The sequence below is a fragment of the Phyllostomus discolor genome, chromosome 4 (assembly GCF_004126475.2).
Source record: "Phyllostomus discolor isolate MPI-MPIP mPhyDis1 chromosome 4, mPhyDis1.pri.v3, whole genome shotgun sequence".
NCBI classification, from domain to species: Eukaryota; Metazoa; Chordata; class Mammalia; order Chiroptera; family Phyllostomidae; genus Phyllostomus; species Phyllostomus discolor.
In genome coordinates this window covers 2,801,909-2,827,840 of record NC_040906.2, presented here as the reverse complement: position 1 = coordinate 2,827,840, position 25,932 = coordinate 2,801,909, and the positions used below count along the sequence as shown (strand labels likewise).

Genomic DNA, 25,932 nt, shown 5'->3' with positions numbered 1-25,932 from the left:
CGTGCGCTCCGGGGCAAATGCAACTGGAAGGCGGTTTGACCTTGTAAGCACAGGGCCCCTCCCCGTGTTCCGGGGACCGGGGAAGTCGGTGGCGGCGGGGTGGGGGCCGCCGTCTCCTGCTCCCGGGACCTGCCAGCAGGGCAGTGAGAGGCCCAGTGGGCTCACCGGGGGAGGCAGCGGCTCTGCCGCGTCCCTGGCTGTGCCTCGCTGCGCCAGTGACGGAGTGAGTGTGAAACACGTCGTCGGGGTTGTGCCTACGAAACGTGGCGCCGAGTGCAAGCAGGCCCGCCTGCGAGAGCCCGAGGGGACGATCGATCGCCCGTGTGGAGGGCCTCGGCCGGCCGGCAGAGCTGACCCGAGAGGGGGCGAGCGGGGCGGAGTGCCGGGGCGGGCGCGGCACTCCCCGGGCAGGTGGGCGTGCTCTGAACCTTCACGGTGACGTGGCTTACGTGGCCTTTGTCGAAACTCACAGAAGGTGCCACAGAGATTTTGGCGTGTGACGGTTCGGGTGTTTATGCTCAAGAAGGGAACCTCGAACGGTCAACGAATGAGAATTGAGCCCATGCCGAGCTGCGTGTGGGGGAGCGAACGGATGTCCACGACAGATTTGAAATGCGACAGGAAATGCTATGACGGGCGGACGGGAGGGTCTGTGACACGGCGAGCGTGACACAGACGAGACCCAGGTGGCCTGGAAAGCCGCGTTCTTTCAGGTCCTTGCAATTTTCATGCACGTGTGAAATTTGCAAGATAGTAACTTAGGAGAAATCAACACAGGTGCTGACCCATTTAACGTGTCACCGTGGGTGTTTCACTGTAAGGTGGGTCGACATAAAAATGCAACGTGATGTGAAGGGCGTTCCCGCCCACAGGTGTGCAGGGCTGCTCTGAGCCCCGGCTGTTCTCCTGGAACGAGCCTCCCCAGAATGGAAGCGCGTGATTGCTCCGGGGATCTCGGTGATTCCGGGAAACCGGAGGTCTCAGACACGGCCAGTCCAGTGTCGTCGCCGCCACTAAATCACAGCAGATTACAGATTCAGAAATCAATCAGTATTCTCTGCTGAAGTCTAATTAACACTTACCCGTTATTAGTCACAAACGTGAAATCTTGATGGGCGATGACTTCAGGTATTCTAAATGTAAATAAAATTAGATTTAGATTCCTTTATTAATTACTCGAGGTGCTGTGAGTAATTACGATGGCAATTGATAAACTTAATTTCTTGTTAAAGGGGAAAAAAACTTACAGGAAGTTTCTCAGCACTGTACACTTAACTCCTTCGTGACCATGACCCACGAAAAAGAATAGTCTGAGCTTCTGTATTAATCATACAGAATGATGTATCGTTTCTTTACTTGGGACCTCAAATTGACATTCCTTAAATGCCCACCGTCGCCGTGACACCTCAGGAGGCACACCTCGCCTGGTGGGGGGAGCGGAGCGCATTGGAAAGGGTGGGCTCGGCTCTGGGGCGAGGGAGCTCGTTAGCGCGCGGTAATTGATGGGAGTGGGTTGGGCGCTCCGCGGGCTCGCCGCACAAAGGCAGCTGAAGACCGAGTGGAAATCCGTTCTGTCATCCCATCCTTCTCCCTAATTGCATCACAATTCCCCGTGCGGCCCAGCCCGTGCGTCACTGTCACTTCCGTGGAGGGCTCTCCTGCCGGGGCCACTGTGGCCAGCTCCTGGCTAGCAGGCCCGGGAGGAGTGATCGTCTCGGGTCCCAGCCGAGCCAGCGCCCGCCTCCCCCGCTTTAAGAAGAGAACGCCGGTTTTGTTTTGTTTTGTTTTGTTCCACCGGAGACTGTCGTAAGGATAATTATTTTTGGAAATAAGAAAACAGCCTCAGTGGGGGGGTAAGTCCGTTTTTCTCAAAAGGTGCAAAGTGTCTGGAAGGGACCAGGCTTCTGACAGCGGGGGCTGGGCCTTTCTGAACCCCGTGCTTCTGGGAGCGCGCACACCCCCGATGGGGAGCCAGTTGGACCTGATGCGGACCTGATGGCTGAGCCCGTATTAATCAAATTGTATCCGTTTTTACAGAGAAAACCACTCATTGCACTCGGCTGTGTTTGCCCGAGGCTCCTGCTTTCCAAACCCCGAGTCTGGCCCGGCCTCTCACTTTGGACCCTTCCCATCGTCCATCTGCAGATGTTTGTCTCTCCCTAGATTCTTGTGCGGTGTCTTTGGCGTGGACGGGTTCCCCCGATCGGTTCTGTGTGCCGCTCGTTTCCCGGTGGCCTCTCTTCTCTGGTCACGTCCTAACCTCCGCGGGGCAGCCCCTGCTCGGTCAGTCCCGTCTTTGCAGACGGCTTCCCTCGGGTGCCACTGTGCACATTGGTGCTTCTCCTGGGTCTTCACTCAGTAACGGTGTCGGCGTCTTTCGTGACCCGTCACTGGCCCTTTTAAGACCACCGTGCACCTAACAGGGAAGTCCTGGGCCTCCCAGGTGCGGAGAGATGGCGGGGCCCCAAGTGTAGACCGCACCATCCCAGAGCACCCCCCTCCGGGGGCTGGGGGCGGGTGTCAGAGACACTTCTGCTCCGGAACCGCCAGCCTGCGCTCCAAGACGGCTTGACGAGTGGAGAAGTGACAGGTTCGTTTTTCCCCTCTTTGTCTAAGCCGTTCATCTTTCGGCTGCTCGCCTGCCATCTGAGTCGTGCTGCCCGTTTACTGGGGGACGCGCAGCCTCGTCTGGGAAGGTGCTGATTTGCATCCGACGTGAGCGTGAGAGGCAGGCAGTTCATGGCCCCTGGGCCTCTCAGATGGGTCTGCCCGGGGTCCCGTCTCGGCTTTGGGGGGTTCCCCGGCCCGTCGGAGTCCACGTCCGTGTCGACCTGGCTCTCCAGGTGAGGATGTCCCTGCGCCCCAGTCTGGAGTGCATCGTTCCAGGAGGGACTGAAGTGGGTGCTTCCTGCTCACCTGTCCGTGTCTCCTGTCGCCCTAAACCGCGTCCCAGCTGCACTTTGTCTCTGCCGCCTCTAGTTACCGGTTGTTGGCTCCTCCAGGTGGGACCGCAGTGGCGCGGGCGGGTGGGCCTGCGTGGGCTGGGGCTCAGCCTTGCAGGCTGGAAAGAGCAGCGGCGTCCCCCTCGGAGCCAGTGGGGTCCTGATGGACAAGCCCGTGCATCCCCGAGGTCTGAGTGACCAGCTGGCGTCCTGGCCCTCTGCCAGGGTGACACCCATCTGGGATGCCCACCTGCTCCCGCCACTGGGATCTCACGTTGATGATGCTCAGAGGTCCGCTGCCTGGGCCCCGTGGCCTTCCAGCAGACCCCGCATTCCGTGCTGGCTGGTGGTTCACAGCTGAGCTCGTGGGGGCAGCAGAGGGCACACAGGCCCCTGCTCCCGCCTACCCACCTGCAGCCCCCTGCCCAGGTCCCCGTGGGAGCCTCCCCGCCCACAGCCCACGCTGACCTTGGCCCGCCCCCGGGCAGGCTGTGTGCATTTGGGGCCCCCTAGTCAACGCTCCCGAGTTTTTCCTGCTCTGACTGGCTCTCCAGCATGTGCGACAGTCGTGGTTTCTCGTGTCTCCCGCTCCTATGAGACGGTCCCTGCTCTGTTTCCACCATAAGCACACGCCTCTCTCCAGGGGCCTGTTAGGACTCGCCTGCTCGTCGCCTAGCTACACCTGCGAGGCAGCAGCCGTGCCCGGGGGAGGTGCAGAGTGGAGGCTGGGGGGTCCTCAGCCAAGGTGGGCACTGCCCCCGAGACCTCAGCCAGGAAGACCCTGGAGGACAGAGGGACGTCTGTCCCACAGGGTGCTCTGACAGGGCGGCCAGGGTGGGAGGGGGTGGCGTGCACAGCCTTCCGGCCCCTCAGCCGGTGTCTCCTGGTGGTGGGTCCGCACTCTGGCCCCCGTGGTCCCACCCCCTGCAGGACCGGCGGGCACATGCCCCTGCTCCGTGCTGTGGAGGAAGAGTAAAGAGTGAGGGAGGGAGGCCACAGCCCAGTGAAGATGCCTCCCCCCACCCACGCGTGGATGGAAAACAGCAACCCCCCCCCCCCCAACCTCCACCACCCGCAGTGAACAGAGCCCGGGCAGACGTGTGGCCTGAGCTCGAACGTTCTGGGACCCTCCCCAGTCATTGTCATCGGAGCTGCCCCCTCTGGGTCACGTGTGCCTGCTGACCTCACCCTTGCCCGAGGTATGGTTGGAGGGGAGGCAGGGCTGTCATGGGCACGGCCGGTGCCTCCTTGCCCCCCACCCCCTTGGCCCCTCCTGAGGCCCCCTGGCACGAGTGTGCACTGGGGTGGGGCTCATCGGGGTCTCCAGCCCGTGGGGGCAGGTGCCCCACCTCTCTGGGCAGTCCCCGAACAGAGATGCCCGATGCCAGGTACGACCCTGTCCTTTCTAACCCTGTGGTCCTAAGGTCCAGGGACACACAGTCGTCCTTCAGGCCGGGGTCAGACCTGAGTGAAGAAGCCTGCGAGCGTGGTGATGGCCTGGAGCAGTGGGAGGTTTCCGGTGGGCCGCACTGGGAGAGGACAGCCAGCAGCCTACGGGGAAGGAGGGTGGATGCGGCCAGGTCCTGGCCGAGGGGGCTGGAGCCAGGCATGGTGGCGAGTGCAAGGCTGAGGAAGACCGGGCAGCGTGTGAGTGCGTGAGTGCACGTGTGTGCACGTGTGTGCGCCAGCAGGGAGCAGCAGCTGAAGGTCCCTGGGACGTCAGGACCAGCTGTGCCCTGGGCATCCTGTCTGCATGTGGGGCAGTCCCGGGGGGCTGCAGGCAGTGCCAGGTGGGGCACCCCCTTTTCCTCCTCGAGGAGAAGCGCTGGCCAGAGCAGCGTGGGGCCCGCAGCCTGGCCGCACGGGCTGAAGGACGCTGGGCAGCGTGCTGCTGGGTGAGCGGGAGCCTCACCCTGGGAGCGTGTTCTCGGGCCCGTGGGCCTTGCACATGAGGGCCTGGAGCCCGTGCAAGTGGCCCGAGTCACGGTTCCCGCTGCCCGCCCGGAGCCTGGGTGTCCGGGCGACTGGGGCTCAGACCCCTGCAGTGGCAGCCGCACTGGGGCCCTGTGTCGGGGGACGTCTGTGCTGTGAGGTGCATTTCCTACAGGCGATTTGATGTCGGTGTTGCCATGGGTAACGACTTCGTAGCAGGCTCGAGCGCATACCTGAAAAACGTCGAAGAGACCGAGTTCACGTCGGCGTGTTTCTTCTTCTCCTCAATTGTGCGCTGTTTGGCCTGCCCCGCGTGCGGAAGGGGCGTCCAGCAGCCCTGGGCACGGTGGACACGTCCCCTCGCTCTCGGCGTCTCAAATTAATGTCAGCAGCCATGACTTTGCTGCGTCCTGAAGGTAACTGTTTATTACACTCGGCATTTAAATCCCCGATTAATAGGAGCAATTAAACAATAGCTTCATTTCCAGCAAATTAACAGCCCTAATAGGTAATTGCGACATAAATGAAGATAAATTTGTTTTAATACAACGAGATGGAAAGAATACAGACAAGAACTGAATCGCAGATGAAGAGCTCAGGCCTCACTGCTCGGTGGAGAACCTGAACGCTTCACTAGCAGAAACGAGAGGGGGTCGGGGCTTTTCGCCACAGCCTGTCCTGGGCCTGCGTTGTTTTTCTTTCTGCCAGGGCAGAGTTGTGGTGGTTTGTGTTTTGTGGCCTGGTCTGTGGAAAGTGAGTCATGAAGGACCCCCGCCCCCGCCGAGCCCTATCTCCATCTCCGGAGCGCCTGCTTGGGCACAGGGGCCCGGGCGGCGGGGCCCTGGCCGGAGCGGCTCCCAGGCGGGCTTTGCTGTCGAGGACCCGAAGGGCAGCAACGCCCGGAAGCGAGCTCCCTCACCCCCCCGCCAGCCCATCCCATGGGGGTGCCTTTGCTTCCTTGGGAGTCGCAGTTAAATCAGAAACCGTCCCGGGGGCTCACAGTGGGCTTTGTCGGAACGTGGGCATGTCGTGGTCACACCTGTCGATGGTGGAACGGCAAGCGTGGCGGCCGTGCGAAGGAGGGCATGTGCAGGGACCAGCGGGCTTCCATGGGGACGGGTCCCAGCTTCCCCCTCGGGTCCCTGTGCCGCGTGACCGTCTGACCTGCGCCAGAGACGGGGTCCAGGTGTCTTTCTAGGCGGCGGGCACCCTCGGGTCCCAGGACCCGAGCCTGGGCGAAAGGGCCACGTGTGCCCTGAAAGGCTCTGACTGGGGCTCTGACAAAGCGACACCCGGAGCCCCTGTCGGCTCAGAGGAGCTCTCCAGGCGGCTTCCTCTCACCAGGAGTCAGCCCCGGGGCCTGTGCCCCGCGAGGAGGGCGGGGCGGGGCAGAGCCACAGCCGGTCGGTGAGGGGCAGGAGCCTCCAGACACAGCCCCTGTGCGCCCCTCACTGGGGGAGCCGCCTGAGTCCAGGGGCCGCGGCTCTGTCCCCACCTGTCCCCACTGTCCTTCCTCCGGTGTCCCGGTGGAGATGGCCTGCATCGGTCAGACGACACGAGGTGTCCCTCCAGAGCCCGGGGCCTGTCACAGGTCCTGAGACAGTTGTGTGGGCCTGCTGCCGCCTCAAGGGTCAAGTCCCCTTGTCAGCGTCCTTTGCACCCGAGGTCCCTGAAGAGTGTTCCCAGCTCCCCGGCTCTAGAACTCCCCCCCCCACCCCCTGTGTGTTCCTGCCCGTCCTCTTTGCTGCCCAGTCCTCGTTCACTGACCCGGTGGGGACACGTGGGCCCAGGAGGGCGGAGGAAGTGTGGTGAGTGGCATTCCCAGGGGACCGGAGGTCTCGGCACGGGAGCCGACGGTGTTTCCGGACTGTGTTTCCCAACCGCATCCCCATTCGGCAGGGTCTGCGGTGGCGCGTGTGTGCCGGGGTCCCTGCGTGTGGGGGCCTGGGGGTCACTAATTGTCATTAAGCTTCAAACCACCCAAGGGGCCTTCAAGAGCGCACCCCCACCTTTCCATGTCATGGGTGTTCTGGCAGAGCTTCCTCTGCCCTTAAAACAGAGGGGTCCCGGAGCAGACGGGGGAGGGGCGCAGGGTGTGCCCCCCCCCTCCCCCCCCACAGAGCGCGCGCCCTGGGACACTCACTCACTCAGAGATTTCCACGCCGAGGGAAATTCCACTTCAGGTTTCTCTTCGTTCCTGAGTCACAAGTTGAGACCTACATAGATAATTTGGTAATTAATTTCTTCTTAATTAATAAGATAGTTTAATGATCACTCGACTGTAATTTAAAACTGAGTGGAGACGTTAGGGGCTCTTTTATTTGTTGCTGGAAGATTTACAACCCCCGGTGGTGCTGGTTATTGATGGGCGGTCTCCGGTGAGCCCGACCCCCCCCCCCACCTCCAGGGGCCTCTGGGTGGAAGGTGCGGGCCGCGCTGCCTTTGGGTGACAGCACAGTCGGGATGGAGCCCGCTGTGCCCCCAGCCCCCACGTGGTCCCCCTGCAGTGTTTTTGAGGGGTCACAGCAGAGTCTCGAGCCGGCCGGGTTTTGTAAGCGTGTGTGCGATACCATTTCAAATACTTGGTTAGAGTCATTACCGCTCACACTTCAGTTCCGCACTTCCTGTGGAGCTGGTGCGGAGCGGGGGTGCGCCCCGCCCCGCCCCGCCCCGCCCCGCCCGCCCCGCCCGCGGTGCACACAGCCTTTCTCCGCAGCCAAACTAGCACCCTGTCCCTCCGGATCGGCTTCCCTTACCCCAGGGCTCCATTTGGTGCTTAGCTGTGTGTCTCTTCAGTAAAATCTGTGTGCTTCCTCAAGGACCCCCCACCCACAGCTACACCCCCGCCTTCCTTCCCCTGCCCCGACCAGGCGCCTGCCCCAGTGTAGCCCGGGGGGTTCCCGGGATGCCCCCGAGAGCCCCACGCAGCCCCTGCAGGCCCCGGCACGCACGTGGCAGTGGTGGAGGCTGTGAGAAGCAGGTCATCACAAAGCCTTCTGGTCATTTAAATCTCCTCGGGGCTCCAGTGGAGGTGGGCAGGGGGATAAGGGGGATAAGGGGGATAAGGGGGCTGGCCCGTTGGGGCCCTGGGGACCTGCCTGCGTGGGAGAAGGCTGGGCTGCAGGGCCAGAGTGCAGGACGAGTGAGGACCAGGCCGGGGCCACGCCTCAGGGCGCTGCAGCGGTGGCCCCATGGCCCTGTGTCTGGGCGGGCACTGGGGCTGCTGCTGGGGGTGGCGAGGGGTTTGCCTCTGGGGTGGGAGCTCGGTGGGGTGAAGACCAGGTTGTGCCCTCCTGCCTTGCCCCCTCCTGCGTCTGCCAGGCTCACGGGGGGTGGGGGCCCCTGCGGAAGTTCTTGTGAATCGATTAATCCGAGTCAATCACTCGGTCCACAGAGGACACTGTGCTGATTAAACACACTAACATATATCGGACCGTGCCAAAAATGTCGTGATCATTAATGAGATTAAAAAGCGTGATTTGTGCCTAATTTTGGATGCAGTGGTGCCAGCTGGTGCCACGCAGGCGGCATCTCTGAGGCGGCCCTGGTCCAGAGCAGGAGGCCAGGCCCCGTGCACACGGCCCTGGGTCCCGTTTGGGGCCCGTCACCCAACGTTTGCTCAGCAGTTTCTGCATGCCGGGCTGGGGGGTGAGACTGGGGTCTCGTCCCTTTGACACGAGAGGCCCTGGCTCTCCGTGGGTGTGTGCCCGTGTTCGCATGCATGTTCGCACACGTAGTAGTGCTCAGTCAAGTGTGGGTGACCCCTGGCGCTGGCCCCTTTAGCGCCTGCATTTGGGGTGTGGGGCCTTCCCAGGGCGTCAGGGTGGCTAGAAGGGGAAGGTTCCCAGGACAGGTAGGGCGGGGTGGGGGCACTGGGAGGCGTGTCCCGGGGGCCGGCAGCCATGGGGCCTCGCGTCTGGTTGGACGTGGGCCCTGAGACTGGGGTCTGAAGGCGCCCTCGTCCTCCTGGGGGTCGGAACCAGCGAAGACAAAGACCAAAGACTAGGCCCGGGGTGGTCGCACCTTTGCTTACTGACGGTGGCACCTTCCTGGAAAGCGAGGCCTGTCGGGCGCCCCTGGTGGACACCGGGGTCAGGCAGACCTGCTGCTGGGCTCCGGCTGCGCAGCGCCCGCTGTCCTGAGCTCAGGGCACATGGACCCCTGGAGGGAAGGCCCTGAGGAGGGACAGGCCACTCGCTCATCGTGCTCCTCAGTCAGGTGTCACTTCTCCCGCGCACAGGAGGCCCGAGCTGGGCCTGGGAGGGCCAGGGCTGTGAGGGCCTGCCTGCGTGGAGGGGAGGAGCGGGTGTGAGAGCCCACCTGGCTGAGGAGTCGCAGCCGGGCGTCTGCGTGGCAGGGGCTGTGCCTCGGAAAGGGTCACGCGCAGCGGGCTGCGGCTTCGAGGGCTGTTTCCAGAAGCAGCTGTGGGACAGCGAGGCCCGGGCAGTGGTCGTGCAGGCGAACTTGAGAGGCGCCCTGGTGGTGGGGTGTCTGCTCTGTTATGGTCTCCTCTCCCAGGGTGTGTGTGTGTGGGCGGGGGGGGGGGGAGACATACGGCAGAGGGGTGGTTGGAAAACCCGGAGAAGCGGGTTGGGAGGTGGGGGCTGAGGCCCAGGCGGGGCTGTGTGGACGCGGAGGCCCCTGTCCATTTGGGGAGCCGTGAGCGGTGCCTGGAGACGGGGTTCTAGAACACAGGGGGTTGGGCTGTCCCTACCGTGGAACCGTTGGAACCGTTGGTGTCGGGGTGGGGAGCGCCCCCGGGGAGCGCATGGAGCCCGAGGAGGGTCCGGGGAGGCAGCCCGGGGGCCCCCTCATGGAGCAGCTCCGGGCCGGGAAGGAAATGGGGCCCCCGAGTCATGGAAGGAGGGGCACGCGGGATCTGAGGGAACCAGCAGGGAGGCCCAGTGTGGCCCAGGGCTCAGGTGAGACTCGGCCTCCAGGCGGCGACCCATGGCCATGGCCAAGGCAGGCTCTGCCCCAGGAGGGGCTGCGGCCGTCGGGGGTACAGGGGCGGGGGCGACAGGGACACGGTCCAGCTGCTTTCGAGAAGGCTGATGGTGGAATGGAGTTGGAACGGGCTGAACCCCTCTTGGGGACCGGCCCCCAGGCGGGGCCTCCTCCCACTCACCCGTGTGGTGTCTTCGGGTGACGCTGGCAGGGACGGTGCCAGGAGCTGTGGAGCCAGGCCGAGTCTGAGGCCTCGCACCGCTCGGTGAGGGGCGCCGGTCACCACGGACTCGACAGGAACTCGGAAACCTGGGGGACAGCAGATGTGTGACCCACCCTTCTGGGGGTTTGCGTTCCTAAGTGAACTTCAAACCCAGAGGGAAAGTGTATACAGGAAAGGAGGCGCTAAAGTTGGTCTCGAAGTCGCCACCCAGGTCGGGGGGCCCTGGCCGCTGGCGCTTGCCCGCTGGCTCTGAGGTGTGTGCAGCGCAGTTGCCGACACGACTGCAGGGGGTAATGAAAGGGCGCCTGTTGAGTGGAGCGTCACCGGGTGGAGTTCACGGTTGAGGGGGGACTGACCGGGGCGCGTCACTGAGCATCGGAGTGGGAGCGTCGGGGGCTGGAGACGTCGGCGAGTCCGGTAACCAACGGCGACCGTCTGCAGCCGGCGCTGCTGACACTGTGTCACCCCGCGGCGTCCCTCGCGTGGTGGCCTCACAGGACGGTGAGGCACCAACGCCGAGAAAACACCCCTTCTCCGCGACCGGGGTGTCCCGGTCTCCTCAGAAACCTCAGGGGTCTGTCCGTGTTCCTGTAGACGCGCTCATTCCCTCACGCGTGTTTGTGTGGGACACGGAACCTGCTCGTCTGTCCGCGATCCAACGGAGACAGAGCTCCTGACCGTGAGAGTTGCCGGCCAGTTCGGTCCGGGGTGATACTCGTTTTCAGTCCGGTAGCGTTTGATGTTCTGAACGTCCTGAGTCGGTAGTGATTCCAGTTAGGAGAGAGCGCCCGCCCCCCCCCCCCCCCCCCCGCATTTCCCCGCCTCGTTCCGGGGGCGGGGCTTGCCCACCGGCACAGCCCGTCTCACCTCCTCTCCTGTCTCCGGAGTGCACCCCAACCTCTGGGAGGGCACGGGAGGGGTGGGCCGCGGCAGGACCTCGGAGGGCAGGGGTCGCTCAGCTCTGGTGCCCCCACACAGCCCATTAGACAAGACTTCGTGCGGCACTGGCCACGTGGCCGGCCCCACCGGGGGGGCTCCGAGCGGCGCAGCGGTGGCTGTCTGCGGGATCCCGTGGGTCTTCGTCGTCCGTGGAGCAGGTGCCAGACCTGACCCGGCAGTCGCTCCATTCTCTGCTGGCCCCCTTCCTCGTTGTCATCCTCCTCCTGTCCCGCGTCCGGGTGCCTTCAGCTAGGTTCTCCCTGCCCCTGGGGGTCACCCCGAGGCCTGCAGCAGCCCAGCTCAGGACAGCGTGGCTGCTGGTCACTCTTCTTCCAGCTGGGCGGGGCCTGACAGGTGGGGGGGAGCAGAACCCACGTGAGCGCAGGTGAAAACGCCCCTGGTCACCAGAAGTGTGACCTTCTCTGTCACCAGAAGTCCCGCCGGTGCCCGGTCACAGGTGCAGTGCAGCACAAACAGGCGGGCCCCATAGGGGTTCAGTCCCTGCCCAGCAGCTCAGGCTTCGTGCGACCCCGTCCGACCGACAGGTCCCCTGCCCCAGGGGGGGCTCGGGGGCAGATGCGCCCTCACTACTCGGGAAGTTGCTCTTCCCGGCCTCCCGGCAGGAAGGACAGAACCTTCTTTCGACTCATTTTAGAAAGTTTCTCCCTTCTCTTCACAAAGAAACCACTCACAGGAGCATCTACAGAGCCCCACGGACAGCCCGGCCCTGGCTGGCTTGCACCTCTGTGCCGCCTCGGTGCGCCTCAGCACCCAAGTGGTCCTGGCCACCCGCCCCAGTGAGGCGCGCATGCGCCCTCTGCCCCCCCCCCCCCCCCCGAGAAGCGCACTGGCAGTCACCCACAGGGTCGGGAGTCCGACTTAATCCCCTGCCGGTCTTCGGGAGGCCAGCGCGCCCGCACGGCACACGCCTCGCAGCTGCGGCGATCTGACCCTGGATCCTGTTTCTGAGCGCGCACAACGATTTATAAAACACTCTAGCCCACGTCCTCAAAGGCCCCAGATCGATACGCCAATGGTTTTGAAATGACAGAGTGCCGCGCGGTTCCTCTGTAATTTAAACGTGATTAGCTGATGAAGGCTCTGGTCAATAATACGCCGCGGGAAGATAAATTAATTGATATCACCCTCTCAGGATGGTCGGAGACCCACTGGAGGCGGGCCGTCCCTAGTGAAGCGGCCGCCTGGTCTCGGGGGCCATTCTTCACCGGGCGCGTTCTCGCTTTATCACGCACACGCTGCTGTTCCCTCACACGGGAGCCGCGCGCCCCCCCCTCATCAGAGTTGGGGGCGTTCGGAGGAGGCCGGCCGTGGACGCCCTGTGCGCCCCGCCTGTGTCGCAGCCTCTGGGGGGGGGGGGGCGTTCCTCTGTGTGGGCATCGGCAGCAGCAGCGGCAGCCCGGCCAGGCCCAGAGAGTGAATGTCCCTGCGCCGGGCCATGGCTGGTCCCCAGAGCCGCGCACCCGTTCAGTGAAAGCCGCGGCCGCTCTGCTGGGGGGACACCTGCCAGTGCAGGCAGAGCCTCCCGGTCCCGGCTCCTCTCCCATTAAACCCGGGGGCTCCGCCAGCGCACCTGTTCGCCAGGAGGAGCTATGGCGGGTTGCCTTCAGCTTTGTATTGATTGAGATAAACTTCCGACGTGTGGAGCAATATATTTAAATAAAAAGTCTTTGAGGTAATTACACGTCCTTGAACATAGTGCTGTGCGGTGGCTTGTAAAGTTGCGAGTAATTCTGTAGGCTATTCAGAAAATAGATTTTTGATTTTTCAAGGGGGCTTGGTTCCATTACCCTGTCTTGTGTAGGATTATTTTTTTGCTACAAGTAACTGGGGGGAACCGAATTATTAGAGTAATTTCAACAGGCCAGAGGCGCCCGTGTCTGTCTCGGGCCCGGGGTTTCTGAGGCGGCCTGGGCGGGGCTGTGGAGCCAGAGCCCGGCTCCTCCTGTCTCAGGGGCCCCCAAGCCCGGCTTGCACCCACGAGGGGCCTGTGAGGGCCACGGTCCACCTGTGTGCTCTTTAAGGCACACGGCGGAGAAAGAGGGAAGCAGTGGACTGAGGAGAACCCCTGGGCCTGGCCGTCTGCCCCCCCCCCCCCCCCCCCCGGTCATTACCCACTGCTGGAGCTCGTCCGCCTGGCTGCACTGAGCTGGGGTGCGGGGAACAGTGCTGACGGGCTCCGGCTGACGGCACACGTGTGCTGGCAGGCGCGTGCCCAGCCGAGCGTCGGGGACTCTGGTACCACGTGGGGGTCAGGGGCTGCAGGGGCCACCGGGCTCGGTGGCTGGAAACCAGCCTCACGAGGGTTCCTCTGTCTCCCTGCCCACCAGTCGCCCAGAAGATCGTGGCCACGAGGAAGAAGCAGCAGCTGTCCATAGGGCCCTGCAAGTCGCTCCCCAACTCCCCCAGCCACTCGTCTGTCTGCTCCGCGCAGGTGTCCGCTGTGCACATCAGCCAGGTAGGTGGGGCGCCCGAGGGGCTGTGCCACGAGGCACGCTGGGGCCACGGAGCGCGTGCCTGTTCGCGGTGTGGGCGGCCAGCCAGCTGCCAGGTGGATTTCCTTAAGCTCCCAACTTTCTAAAGAACAGCGCATTGGTAATTGGCTCCACACCTGGCTCAGAAACAGCTGAGGCCGAGTGGTTTTTGTGGGGGTCCCGCAAGTCTCCCGTGGGCACGCGGCCCGTGTTGCGAGGCGTGCTGGCCGAGGGAGGGGCAGCGGAGCGTGTGGTCCTTGCTGTCGACTCCCGTCGCCCCGAGTCGGCCCTCCCCCGGCCGCCCACGGAGGGACTGTGGTGGGGGTGGGGGGGGTCCGGAGCTGCTCCCACGTGCATCCAGGGTCAGGCGTGTCCTTCAGTGACAGCCACCACGTCCCTGAGGCCCTGCAGCAGCTACCGTCCCGTAGTGGCGTTCGCTGGCTGACTTACCTGGAAATAAACAAAATCACTGCCACCTGGGAGAGCCCAGCTGATGCCTCTCCAGGACACGGGGCTCATGCTCCTCCCCGCACGTGTGTTGTGATGCGGTTTCAGGGGCAGGTGGTAGCGGGGCGCCTCGTTGGAGGAGGGCACGGGGAGGCCACGGGGAGGCCGCCGGTCCGGGAAGTGGGTGGGCGGCGCCTTTTAAGCGGCGCGCTCACAGCAGCCGCCCGCGGGGCAGCGAGCGGCCACGGCATCTGAGGCTCCTCTGACTGCGGGCCGGCCGCCTTTCGGCGTCGGGCGGCGGCAGAGCCGTGGAGCCAGCCCCTCGTTTTCAGAGGGAAGAGAAGGCCACCCCACGGAACTTTCAAGCCTTTTGCAGTCACGCCACAGGTTTCTTTCTTAAGGCGCCTCTCAGGCCCGCCGACTCCGGGAGGGCCGGCGTGTTCCCGAGCGAAGCCGCGGGTGCCTGGTGCTGGTGCTCGCGGCAGAGCCGGGGACAACAGCCCGGCCTCGGCGGCGCGACCTGCGTGCGCGACCTGCGTGGGGGTGGCCCTCGGCCGCCGCCGCGCGCCCCTGACGGGGCCTCGGTTTCGGGTCCTCGCAGACCAGCAACGGGGGCGGCAGCCTGAGCGACTACTCCTCCTCCGTCCCGTCCACGCCCAGCACCAGCCAGAAGGAGCTGCGCATCGACGCGCCGCCCACGGCCAACACGCCCACGCCCGTCCGCAAGCAGTCCAAGCGCCGCTCCAACCTCTTCACCGTAAGTGGGGCTCCGCCCGGGGGTCGGGGGCGCGTGCAGAGCCCGGGGGAGTCAGCGGGGGTGGGGCGGACTTGCGTGGAAGTCTGGGCACACGAGGGGACTCATAGACTCGGGGAGGGAGCGGGGCGGGAGCGTCTCGGGCCGCAGGGAGTTCTGACCCGTGTGCCAGACGTGGCGAGTGAGGGGTTTGCACCGAGACAGCTGTGACCCTGTGGCGCTCTCGGTCCCCAGCCAGGGCCCTGCCCAGCCCCAGACGTGTGCACCCGGCCTTTCCGGGGGAAGAGCAGCCGGCCCCGCAGCACTCGCCTCGCAGGTGCCGGGCTCGTTGATGGCCAGGCCGCCCACCTGCACCTCTCTTCCGAGCCACCTGTGGGGCGCCTTAAAATGGCCGACCGGCCCTCGGGGCTGAGGCCTAGGAGCTCGAGGCCCAGGTGGGGGTGCTTGGGACGCAGAGGACTGGGGCGTGCTGCCTCCCTGCCCCAGCCCTCGCTGCAGTGGGTGCCACTCGTCGGCCAGAGCCCGAACTCCGCTCCAGGCAGACGCGTGACCCGAGTCACTGGATGAGAGCGGCACAGTGTCCCCCTGGGACCGGGTGGGTGCGTCACGTGTTTGTGCTGTTGAAGCAGCCGTCTTGGGGGGGGGGGCGGCGGCGCTCTGTCCCCAGGAGACATTGGAGACGCCCAGGGCAGTTTGGAGCTGTCGCCGAGTCGGGGCTGGGCAGGGGTGACCAGCTCCACGCCCGCGGGCCCTGTCCAAGTGGGTGACTTCTCTCTCAGTCGGTTACTGCTGACGGTGATGCAAAGTTCAAAATTCAGTGTTTCGGGGCTTAACTACAGGTGGGCTCTGCAGGGGCAGCTGGGAGTCTGCCCTCTGACCTGCGGCCCTGCCGTGGGGGTGGCGTCGATGTGCACACGGCTGCCCAGTGCGGCAGCCCCGCCCCTCCCCCACGTCCGTGGTGGGTTTCCCACCGGGTGGCGCTCCTGCAGCAGCGCGCCCCTTTGCTGCACCCCGCAGCCCGCGCCTCGTGAGCTTGTGCTGCGTGAGCTCCGGCAGACGCTGCCGCCGGAGGGCCAGAGGGCCGGCCCTGTCTGCGGCTGTGTGACCTCGGGCAGCTCACTGAACCGCTCTGAGCTGGGAACAGCGGTGGGGGCGGCAGAGGCGGTGGGGCTGCTGGGAAGACTCCCTGGTGGGGCAGGGTCTCTGGGCCTCGCTCTGATTCTTCCTCACCACCACTGACGCTGGGCAACCAGCACCGACCGAGGACAGCGGCCGCTGTGGAGGGCCGAGGGGAGGGGCCCAGCTCTCCGCAGAGGACGGCGCACGACCCGTGCTGTGGCGTGTGCATGGGCGAGCTGCTCTCCTGTGAAATCTCTCCAGACGGGCCACCGGTGACGGAACAGCACCCCCCGCCCCACTCTGTCCCACCCTGACGGTGCTCTTGGGCTCCAGGCGGGGAAGGTGTCACCTCAGGAACAGGCGTGCCTCCCTCGTGACTCAGCAGACTGAGGGACATCACCACCCGAAGATGGGGAGGGGGCGGGAGGGACACCAGTGCGGTGGGAGGGCGAGGGCCCCGACCGTGGACTTGCCCGGAGTGTCTCCTGTGTCTTGGCCACCCCTGCTTGGGTACGGCGGGAGGGCAGGACGCCGGCTCAGGCTGCCGCCTCGGGGAGAGAGATGAGAGTCCGGGAGGTGTCTTTAAAACCAGGGCTGTCGCTAGGGGGGCTCCAGCGTGCCTGTCCCCGCCTGTTCAGGCAGCTCCAGAATGTGCCAGAAAACAGTGTCCTGGACCCTGCTGCCCCTGGGGTGACTGACGAGAGGGAGCTGAGGGGTGGGAAGCAGCCGAGTGATAATCATTCAGTGAACAGATGTGTGCTGGCCCCGGGCTGTCCGCGGGGCCTGGTGCCCGTGGGCGTGGACCCCACGTGCGGGCGAGTTCAGAGAACGCAGGGGTCGGGGGAGAGCGGGTAGATGGGGCCCCCTCGGCTTCCATCCGGGAAGGCGCCGCAGGTGCCGGAGCCAGTGAGAACGCCTCCTTAACCATGTCACGGTGAGCGTGGCTGGCGGCACGGAGGTCTGGCCCTGGAGCAGTGCCTTGATGCTGTTCTTGCCTTGAGACGCTGGGAAGCTGCGTGCTTGGGAAGCGCTTTAGAGACTGCATCCAGCCGCCCCGCAGCTGCTCGCAGGGACGGGGTCAGGGGTCATGGGAGGGGCTGCGATGGGTTTGCTTCTTGGCCTTCAGGAAGCCGCTGGGGTCCTGGGCATGGTGGTTAGCGGCCTGACTCGGGCAGTGCCCCAAGGTGGCAGTGGCGGTGAGGGGTCGGCACGTTTAGGCTGGAGTTCTTCACAGCTCCACTAGGTGGCAGTGTCAGCCAAGGGATGGAAAGGCAGCTGGTTAATTGCAAGATTGTAGCAATTAAGAAACTAAACTCCCATTGTTCCCAGGTGTAACCGATCTCAAACACCTGAACTCAGACTCTTCTTCCCTGGTTGATATTGGTGGTCTTCTGGTCTCAATTGGCCAAAAAAAAAACATGTTTATATATAAAAGCAGGTGGTAGGACGAGTGTGCCTCACACTACACCCTCAGGAGAAGTTCGGGCACCCGGACCCGCCCACCTTGTTTGTTTGAGCCCCCTGGAGAGGCGACAGTTCATCGCACTGCACACGTCAGTTTTCAAACACGCGTGTCTCACGGAGCAGGCCTGTGGCGCGGGCCAGGTGGCTGCTGGGGTTTCCCTTCCTGGCTTCTGGGCCTACCTGGGACACAGTCAAGCATTTGGGTAAAGGAGGGAGGGGTACCTAGACCGACCTTCACCTTCCTCCCCTTGCACTCTGTGTCCCGAGCCCAGGCAGCCCCTCTGCAGGCCTGCTGCTGCCCCCCCCGGGGGGGGGTTGCTTTCCAGTCGTGTGTGTCGGGACGCACTACTGTCCCTTCTCTGGACACGGGTGGCAGGGGCGACTGAGAGCTGCTGGTTTCCCGGAGCCCTGTGAGCAGCGGCGCAGGCGGTGCTGCCGGGACACGTCCCAGAGCTGGAGGGGGGGGCCTCCCTGGGGACATGTGCGTGCGGCGGCGGCACCCACCGTACAGCAAGTGCGATTCCCTTCAGTGGCTGGACGTCAGGGTTAGGGACATACATGCCAGCCCATTGTCAAAAGGTGACCGTGGGCCGAGACACGGCAGGCCTCCCGCCCTGCAGCCCGCCTCCACGTCCTCCTCGCCGGACGCCCGAGTGGCCCGGGCGTTTTCGCCTGGTCTCGGCAGTTGCTCACTCCCCCCGAGGGTGGAGGTCAGGCGCTGCCACAGCTCCTCCTCCTGGGGCCCCGCCTGTCCGGAACCCAGACGCCCCGCTCCCAGCCACTGTGGGGACAGATGGGCTGCCGGGAGGAAGACGCTAATTTCTTGTTTGTTTTGGTAATTATTCCGGTTCATAGGGAATAATGGAGATGGATTTCCAAACTCAGAATTTATAAAATTCCAAAAGTACTTTGAATGAGCTCTTGTTGGTTTAAATGTTTATAAATGTTACGTCTGTGAGCTTTGAGTCTTACTTCTAATAGGGAACCCCGAGTCCCAGCTTCCCTGTAATGGAGCTGTGGGGGAAAGAGCATTCAGGGCGACCCCACAGCCCTTACTACACGTTATTAGCGAAAGACTGAGAGAAAAGGGAGTCTCTAACCCCTAGCTAAAATTCATGACAAGGAGTTGATAAATGTCTCCATTTCCCTTCTAGCCCACAGGGGTAAGCCTTCAGTTTTACGTTCTCCTACAACTTTCTGTTCGTGGCTTGTGTCATTGTGCGTTGCCTCACTCCGGGCTCACGCCGTCCTTGGAAAACGGCGTGCGGTGCCGGCACCTGGGTGCTCCATAAGTGTCAGCCCTGCCGTTGTCAAGGAAACTTGCTCCATCTCATCCTCACCCGAGGACAGGCTTACTGGCTTTTAGAGGGAGGGGGAGGGCGAGAAAGAAACATCAATCGGTTGCCTCTCATAAGTGTCCCAACCGGGACCGAACCCACAACCCAGCATGTGCCCCGACCAGGAATCGAACCCACAGCCTTCGTGTGGACAGGGCGGCGCTCTAGCCCACGGAGCCACCCAGCTGGGGCAGGAGCGCGCCTTCCCACGAGCACCTGTGCCCGTGGGACATGCTACCTGGGGTGGCGCCCTGGGGACTTTCTCCCTGGGCCCCACGGGGGTGCCCCCCCGGACAGAAACAGAACCGGACGCCCGCCTCACGCCCCGGGAAACGGGGTGTCGCCCGCCTGTCCCTGCAGCGCCGGACACCTCCAGGTCTGCTCATTTCATACATCATCTCAGATTTGAAAAGCACGCGAAAATGTTTCTCCATTTTCAATATTGCGTGAGTAATGTTCCCATTGAAAAGTAATGGAGTGAAGTTGTCACTTGTCAGCGCGGTTATTAAGGAGGACGAGTCTCCGATCCTTCTCTCGCGATGAAATAAATCTGCCAGGAGAGCGCCGCTCGCGCTTCCTCCTGCCGTCGAGCAGCGGGGCCTTGGCCGCGCCGGCCGCCCCACTTGCCCAGGCCCTGGTGGGCTCCCGGTGGGGCTCTCCGGGTGGGCGGCCCACCGGTGGGCCGCCAGCCGTGCGGCCGGGAACCTGTCCCGGCACCCTGGCCAGCGTTGAAACCGCTGGTTTTCCCCCCAAGCACTGACTTACTGTCAAAGACACTTTCAACTTTCTCTTCCCGTTTGTTAGTTTCTGTGCCGTTAAACCCTGGTTTGACTTGGGGTTTGCTGTGCTCCCACCATGCAGAGGCAATAAAAGGAAACATTACCGGCACCTTGATAGGAGCCGGGCGTGTGCCGTCACATTGCACAGCTGAGTCGCTAATAGAATTTTGTGCGGCGCTTCAGACGTTAATTAAATGTGTGCATTTGTGTCGCGGGCTTCCCAAACAAGCCGCGAGGAGCCCCTTTCTCCTCGGCTGGATTCACTGCAGCTCCAGGACGTGTGTTCCTGTTGGGCGTTACTGTTCTGTATGGTCCATTGGTCTCCAGTAATTGAATTTTGAACTCTTCATAAAAAGAATTAAAAGATAATTTTACTGGGGAAAAAGTTTAGAGTGTTCTCTGTGGAACGAGGCATCTGTGGAGATGGAAGAGCCCGCAGCCTGTGCGGGGGGGGGGGGGGGGGGCGTGTGCGTGTTTGTGGGCACGCGTGCATGCACACCCCGCCCGCGGGGCCTGGGCGTGTGGGAACCTCACCGATGAGGGCAGGCCTCGCACCCCCCGTGAAACGCGACCCCGACCGAGGGCTAACTCTGTTTTCGGTTTTGCAGTCTCGGAAAGGGAGCGACCCGGACAAAGAGAAGAAGGGCCTGGAGAGCCGGGCGGACAGCATCGGCAGCGGCCGCGCCATCCCGATCAAACAGGTACGCCAGGCCCCCGCGCCCCGGCCCCCCTCCCCGGAGGCCGCGGACACGCCCGGTCCCCCCTGGCCCGGACGCCGGCTCGCGCGCCGAGGTTTGTTTGATGTGCTGTTGATGAATGTGGAAGTCACTCACTTGACATCAATTAGAAGAGGTTCCTGTGTGTATTAAAATGGGATCATTAGAATGAGAAGAGGGAAAATGTGACAACAGACCTAATGAAGTGCGGTCTGCCCGCCCGCACGCGGCGCGCGCGTCCAGGCTGAGCTGGCTTCAAAGGCCGCCTTTGTAGCCGGGCTTTGATTGGGCCGCGGGCCGCCGGGCGGCGGGGGTGAATCAGATCTCCGCACAAGAGCCCCTTGTGAGCCCGGGAAGAGCCCGGCGTGGCCCTAATTTGCTCGCGCAGACGGACATCTGAGCGCTGTTCCCGGCTAGTTTGTAACAACGAGGCAATTAGTTGTGATAATCATAGCCGGTGTGTCAGCTGTGCGCTCTTGTTTGTGATTTGCTAATGAAGGAATTGTAACTTTGATTAGGTTCAGTTTCATTTAGACCTTATTACATAAAGGAACATTTACAGCTGTAATGTGGGGCCTTAATTAAACTTCCTCATTACACGCGAGGACCGGCATCCGAGCATTTGTTTTGGCCTCGGCCGCCGGCCGGGAATGGGTTTTCATTAGCCCGGAAACCAGACACCGCGTCCCGGTGTGCCGCCAGCAGAATGGGGCCTCACGTGACCTCGCTGGCTGCCGTGTTTCCAAGGAAAAGGGAGAGTTTAACCCGGCACCGCGGCTGCTGAAAACGTCACCTTTGGGTTCGCCACAGAGGGCCCATTGGCTGAGACCGGGTCCTGCCTGGGAGAGGGAGAACCCCCGGGCAGGACCCTCGCCCTGCCCCACCCCCGGGGATGGCTGGGGCCGCGTTGTCCCCTGGGGCGTCACTCCTGGCTGGACTCTCCGGCAGATGCCCTGGCGAGTTTTCACATGTTTCGGGGACTTGTGTGGGCGGTGGCCGCCCTCCTCAAGGGCTGGGGTCCTTCGGGAAGGCCTCTGGAGCTGGTGGGGGCAGGCACGGGCTGCAGAGAAGGGGTTAGGACCCTGTTGTGGGCGGGGGACCGGAGCAGGGAGGCCCCGGGGGTCCTTCCGAGCCCCGTGCACCTGCTGGGCAGCTGCCACGTGGACTGGCGCCCGGCCCCGTTAAGGAAAACCGCCTTCGTTCTCATGGCCGTGGGGGCGGACGTCTTCACGGGGTGGGGGGGTCGTGCCCGGGGAGCCCCAAGCATGTGGTCGCGTAGTCTTCCTGTGTGTGCGTATCGATCAGCCCGGCTCTCTGCCGAAGGTCATTGTCACGTGCAGCTTTCATGCTGCCGTACTGTTTCCAGCGGAGTGTTACAGAAACCCTTGCCCTCTCCTCCTCCTCTCCTGTAGTGGTTGACCCTGGGCCGCTGCCCTTGGGGGACGTTGGAACCGAACCCTGGACTGCTTCCGTGATTCACGTCTGTGGTCGGTTGGGGTGGGACTCCTCAGGCCGTCGGGTCCCTGGTGTCCCGGGGGCCGTCACTCGGTCTGTAGACCCTGCTCGTGGGTGGGAGGGGCTTGCTTTGCAGGCTCGGCTCCCCCTGCGTGGGGGTGGCCCTCGGCCCTCGGGCGTGCAGTGAGGATCGCCCAGCCCTCGGAAGCCTGTTAACTGTGAGTGCTCAGAGCAGTCTTGCCCAAAGCTGTGAGTCGTGGTGCGGGAAGCCCACATGGCTCCTGGTTCCTCGCAGCTGCCCCCGAGTGCCCGCGGCCACGGACGTGCCCCCTTCTGGTGGGCCCACGCCAGGCAGGGGCCCTGCCCGGGTCCCATGAAACACTGGCATGTGGAGATGCCAGAGAGAGTTTGTGAGTTCCAGCAAACCTGGGGCTTCAGATGAGTCGCATGCGGCACTTCGCCCGGGCAGCGAGGGTCAGTGTGTGGGTTTGTGGATGGTTGTGAAGATCTGTCTCACACGCGGGTGTGCCCCCATTTGTGAAGGGGCCAAGCTCATCAGCAAAAGACTGAGTCCCACTCCCCCAGTGGGGTGGCCTGGGCTCACAGGGGTCGAGGGTGGGTCGAGGGGAGGGGCCTCGGGACGGCGCTGCCCAGCATGTCCCAGACGCCCAGCAGGCGTAGCACGAGCGAGGGAGCCATGAAAGGAGCGTTTATTGCTCGTGAAACACTTTGCCTGGAGCATCCCATCGAATCCCAAACACGGCCAGGCTGGGGCGCCTGTGGGTCCTGCACTTGGGCTTAAACCCAGGCGGATGAGCGGGGCCAGGATGGGGCCAGGCCCTTCTGCCTGGGGCCCGTGCTCCCTCCACCCACCGCTGGGTGGACCGCCTGCGGGAGTGGAGCTGCGTGTTTAAAACACGGGAAGCCTGACCCCAGGCCGAGGTGCCCGTCTGTGCTTCTGCGGAAGAGCCGCCCAGGGCTGTCCGCAGGAGCCACCTCCCTGGGGACACCACGGCCTCGCTCGTCGGCCCCTGGGGGTTGTGGGGGGGTTATTGCATCCCTCGGGGTGTCCGCCGCACCGGGGCCCTGCCCTGCGGGCCGGCCTCGGGGAGAGCATTTCATCCTGATGCTCTGCAGGCTGCAGCCGGGGCCTGGGTTCTGGGGGCCCCCCTATGCCCGCCCCACTCACGGGTTTTTCAGAACCTTGGCAACCTCCGTGGGGGTGGGGACGGGGACGGCGCCTGGGCTGGGCTGGACTGGCCGGTAGTTGTGACCACGGCAGAGCCTTGCTCCCCCTCTCTGTGGGAACCTGGTCACGGGCAGCTTAGGACCCAGACGAGGCCCAGCGTGTCCCCGTGACCTGGGTTCCCGTGCTGCGCCCCCCCCACCCCCGCACTCACAGCCTGCTCACTGCACGGATGGGCCCCCCTCGTCTGGGGGCTGCAGGGTCACGTGGGCAGGGACATCGGCCTCCCCTCTTCCCCCAGTCAAAGGCTTCTCATCAAGGAGACGACTTATTTTCTGCAAAATAACTTCGTTTCTGGAGGGCCTGGGCCCACCGCCCCTTTTTTTCGTCCTTCCTGAGGCCTTAGAGGAGATTTGGTCCAGACAGTTTTTCTTTTCTTAATAACCAGATAGGGTCTGCCGGAATAAAAATGAAAAAGCAAAGCAAGAAAAATAAAAAGCCAGAGGCCCGGCCGGGCGGCACGGCCTGTCACGTATGAATTTTTCATTGCTGCGGGGACGTGTACATACATAATCGCCTGATTGCGGTGGGAGCTGGGGAGCTCCCGTGGTGTCATTTGCATAAATCTTGTTAAGTCAATGGCAGTTAATGAAGTACAAATGAGCCCGGAGAAGGTGACATGCGAGCCGTGGGTGGCAGATGGGAGGTCTGTTTGGGGGACGGCAGCTGTGTGCTGTCCTTTCTTCCCTTCCCTTCCACGGTTTTCAATCTCTATGTTGTTGGGCAGGCCCGCAGCCTGGGCCCCGGCCCCCCGCTCCCCGCACGCAGACTCCGGGCCAGAGCCAGGCCCCCCGCTCCGGCCCCGAGCCCTGACACCCCAACGCCGGCCCCTCGGAGAGCAGCAGACAGAGGGCCGGGCCTCCCCGCCTCGCTCGCACTGACCCGCGCCCCCGAGGGTCCGCGTCACTGACGGCTCGCTCAGTGTCTTGTCCCACTTGCACAGGTGTGGGTTTTGGGGTTTTTTCTTTTTCATATTTGACGAGGGAAAATAAAATGCCACTTTATTTTTTTTTTAAACCCTCACCCGAGGACACGTTTACTGATTGTGGGGAGAGCAGGGGTGGGGTGGGGAGGAGAACGAGGAAGCGCATCGCTCAGCGGCCCCCGAGCACGCCCCGGCCAGGGCTCGAACCCGCAACCCAGGCACGCGTCCTGACCTGGAGGCGTCCTTGCGGCCTTTCGGGGTGTGGGGCGGCGTCCCGGCCAACCGAGACCGCTGGCCAGTGCCCGCGGCATTCTCTCAGGCAGGGTGCTCTCTCGTGGGGGATTCCTGAGTGAAAATGAGTAGAAAGCGCTCTTCGCTGTGTTTCTGTTTGGGGGCCTGTTCTCCCGTAAGACAGGCGGCGGCGGTCATCCAGCTGTCATCTGCATCCCCGGGTCCCTACTCGGCCTTACGGGGTGGTGCTGCCCGGGGCCGGCACAGCATGGGGGAGCAGGCGGCGTACGGGCCGCCGCAGCCTTTGGCCACAGCCAGGACCCCTCGCCAGGAGCGCAGACCCTGCAGGATGGCCCCCCACAGGCGTGTCTCAGTCAGGGCTCGTGTGTCACTTGCCTGGTGGTTTGGTTTTTTTTAAAGATGTAAGTGCCAGCAGGACGCACCAAGAGCTCTTAGAGATTTATGGGCAAAATGCCGCACGGGCTTCCTGCTTGTCTCCTCACTCGGTTGGTGCTTGGAGAGCGCGAGCTCCGTCGGCACTGGGGAAACCCCAGCGAAGAGGTGTGCACACGGGGCGATGTGAGCTGTGGTGGCCGTGGTGGCCGCCGTGGCAGCCACTCGGGTCCCCCACTCCGTCGGTTCTCGCTTTGCCACGCCAGGGCACGCGCTCTGCTACCTTGGGCCCTGCGAGTTCTGCTGCGGAGCAGGTGAGTCTGCGTCCCTTCGGGATGCTCCGTGACCCACTGGCTTCATAAGACTTCTTAGGGTCTCAGTTTTGACCTTGAACCTGGACGTCATGGCCACCTCCGGAGTGGACAGTCAGAACAGACGTTTCTTAGCAGCAGCCACCTGTATCACCAGAAAACCCTTCCCCAGGCAGCAGAGGGAGAGCCAGCTGGGGTGGAAGTTTCTGGAAGCCCTTACCATCGTCCTGTGCGCAGTTTTGAAGCTGTGCAGGGGTTCGATTCTCAGTTGAGTGGGAGGAAGCAACTGTTGATCGAGCACAGGGCACCTCTGGGGTTAGTCTCTGAGGCTGTTGGCCATAGGTCGCTGACCCACGCTGTCTGGAACCCGGACTCCACGCAAGGGGGTGGATTGTACGGTGTCGACAGATTAAAAGCCGCCTGATGACACTCGCTTTAACGCCTCCTGAAGGCTGGGCGTCGTTTGCAGCCGTTGCATGCTCTCGGGGAGGAAGGGAACCAAACCAGGCCAAAACTTGAGAGAGACTATAGCGGGGGGAGAGGCTGGGTGGCCTGCTCCGCCCCCCCCCCCACCCCGCACCCTGGGACAGCCGATCCTGCAGGTCCCCGTGCCTTCTGTGCCTCGTCCGCTGAGGCACCGGGACTCGGGCTCCTGTTTGTTGAGCCTGACCCCTGAGGAGCCAAGGGGAGCAGAAGGCGCCCTGAGAATACACTGTTCGCCTGTGCAGCAGGTAGACCAGTGCTGCCGGCGCGTGGGGGGCCCCTTTAGTCCCCTGCAGCGGGTAATTGCCGTGGACCCGGTGCCCTGAAAGCTAAATCACTTCACGTGGGTGGGCAGCTCCCTGGGAGCATTGCGTCCACCCAGCCTGGTGCACCCCAGGCGCTCCACCAATTACAGTTGTTAATGTAACGGGTCGGGTGGGTGCATCACACGCCTTCAGTTCGACTCCTCAGGTATCCTCCCGTCGTTGGCAGAGCAGAACAGTGGGGACCTCTGGATGCCTGCCTAGCATGCCAGCAGTCTGAGTGGTAGGGCCCGCCCTCCCCGGCGCCCTGGACCCTTTGGGCAGTGTGGGTGGGTGGCCGTGGGGTCTCTGCAAACTGCTCAGTGGCTTCAGGAACCAACGTACAAAACCCATCAGTTAAACACCAACCTGCGGAACAGTTCTAAAGAGTGCTTCCCTTGACGGAGGTCTGCGGGAGGGTGATACAAAGTAACGGGTGCTGCAGCGCTTGATACAGTGTAGACTGCCGTGCAAACAATGTCATTTCCGAGAGGG

At 63.4% G+C, this 25,932-nt stretch overlaps 1 protein-coding gene across 10 annotated transcripts in view; it reads left to right on the top strand.

Annotated features, from left to right (window-relative positions):
• AGAP1 (ArfGAP with GTPase domain, ankyrin repeat and PH domain 1) overlaps positions 1 to 25,932 on the top strand; it is a 348,436-nt gene that overhangs the window by 148,878 nt on the left and 173,626 nt on the right. For all 10 annotated transcript variants that reach the window (XM_036022678.1, XM_028509859.2, XM_028509858.2 and 7 more), the window contains 3 exons: positions 13,332 to 13,459; positions 14,524 to 14,679; positions 19,984 to 20,076. In XM_036022678.1, the coding sequence (XP_035878571.1) occupies positions 13,332 to 13,459; positions 14,524 to 14,679; positions 19,984 to 20,076 (377 nt within the window). The remainder of the gene's footprint in view (positions 1 to 13,331; positions 13,460 to 14,523; positions 14,680 to 19,983; positions 20,077 to 25,932) is intronic.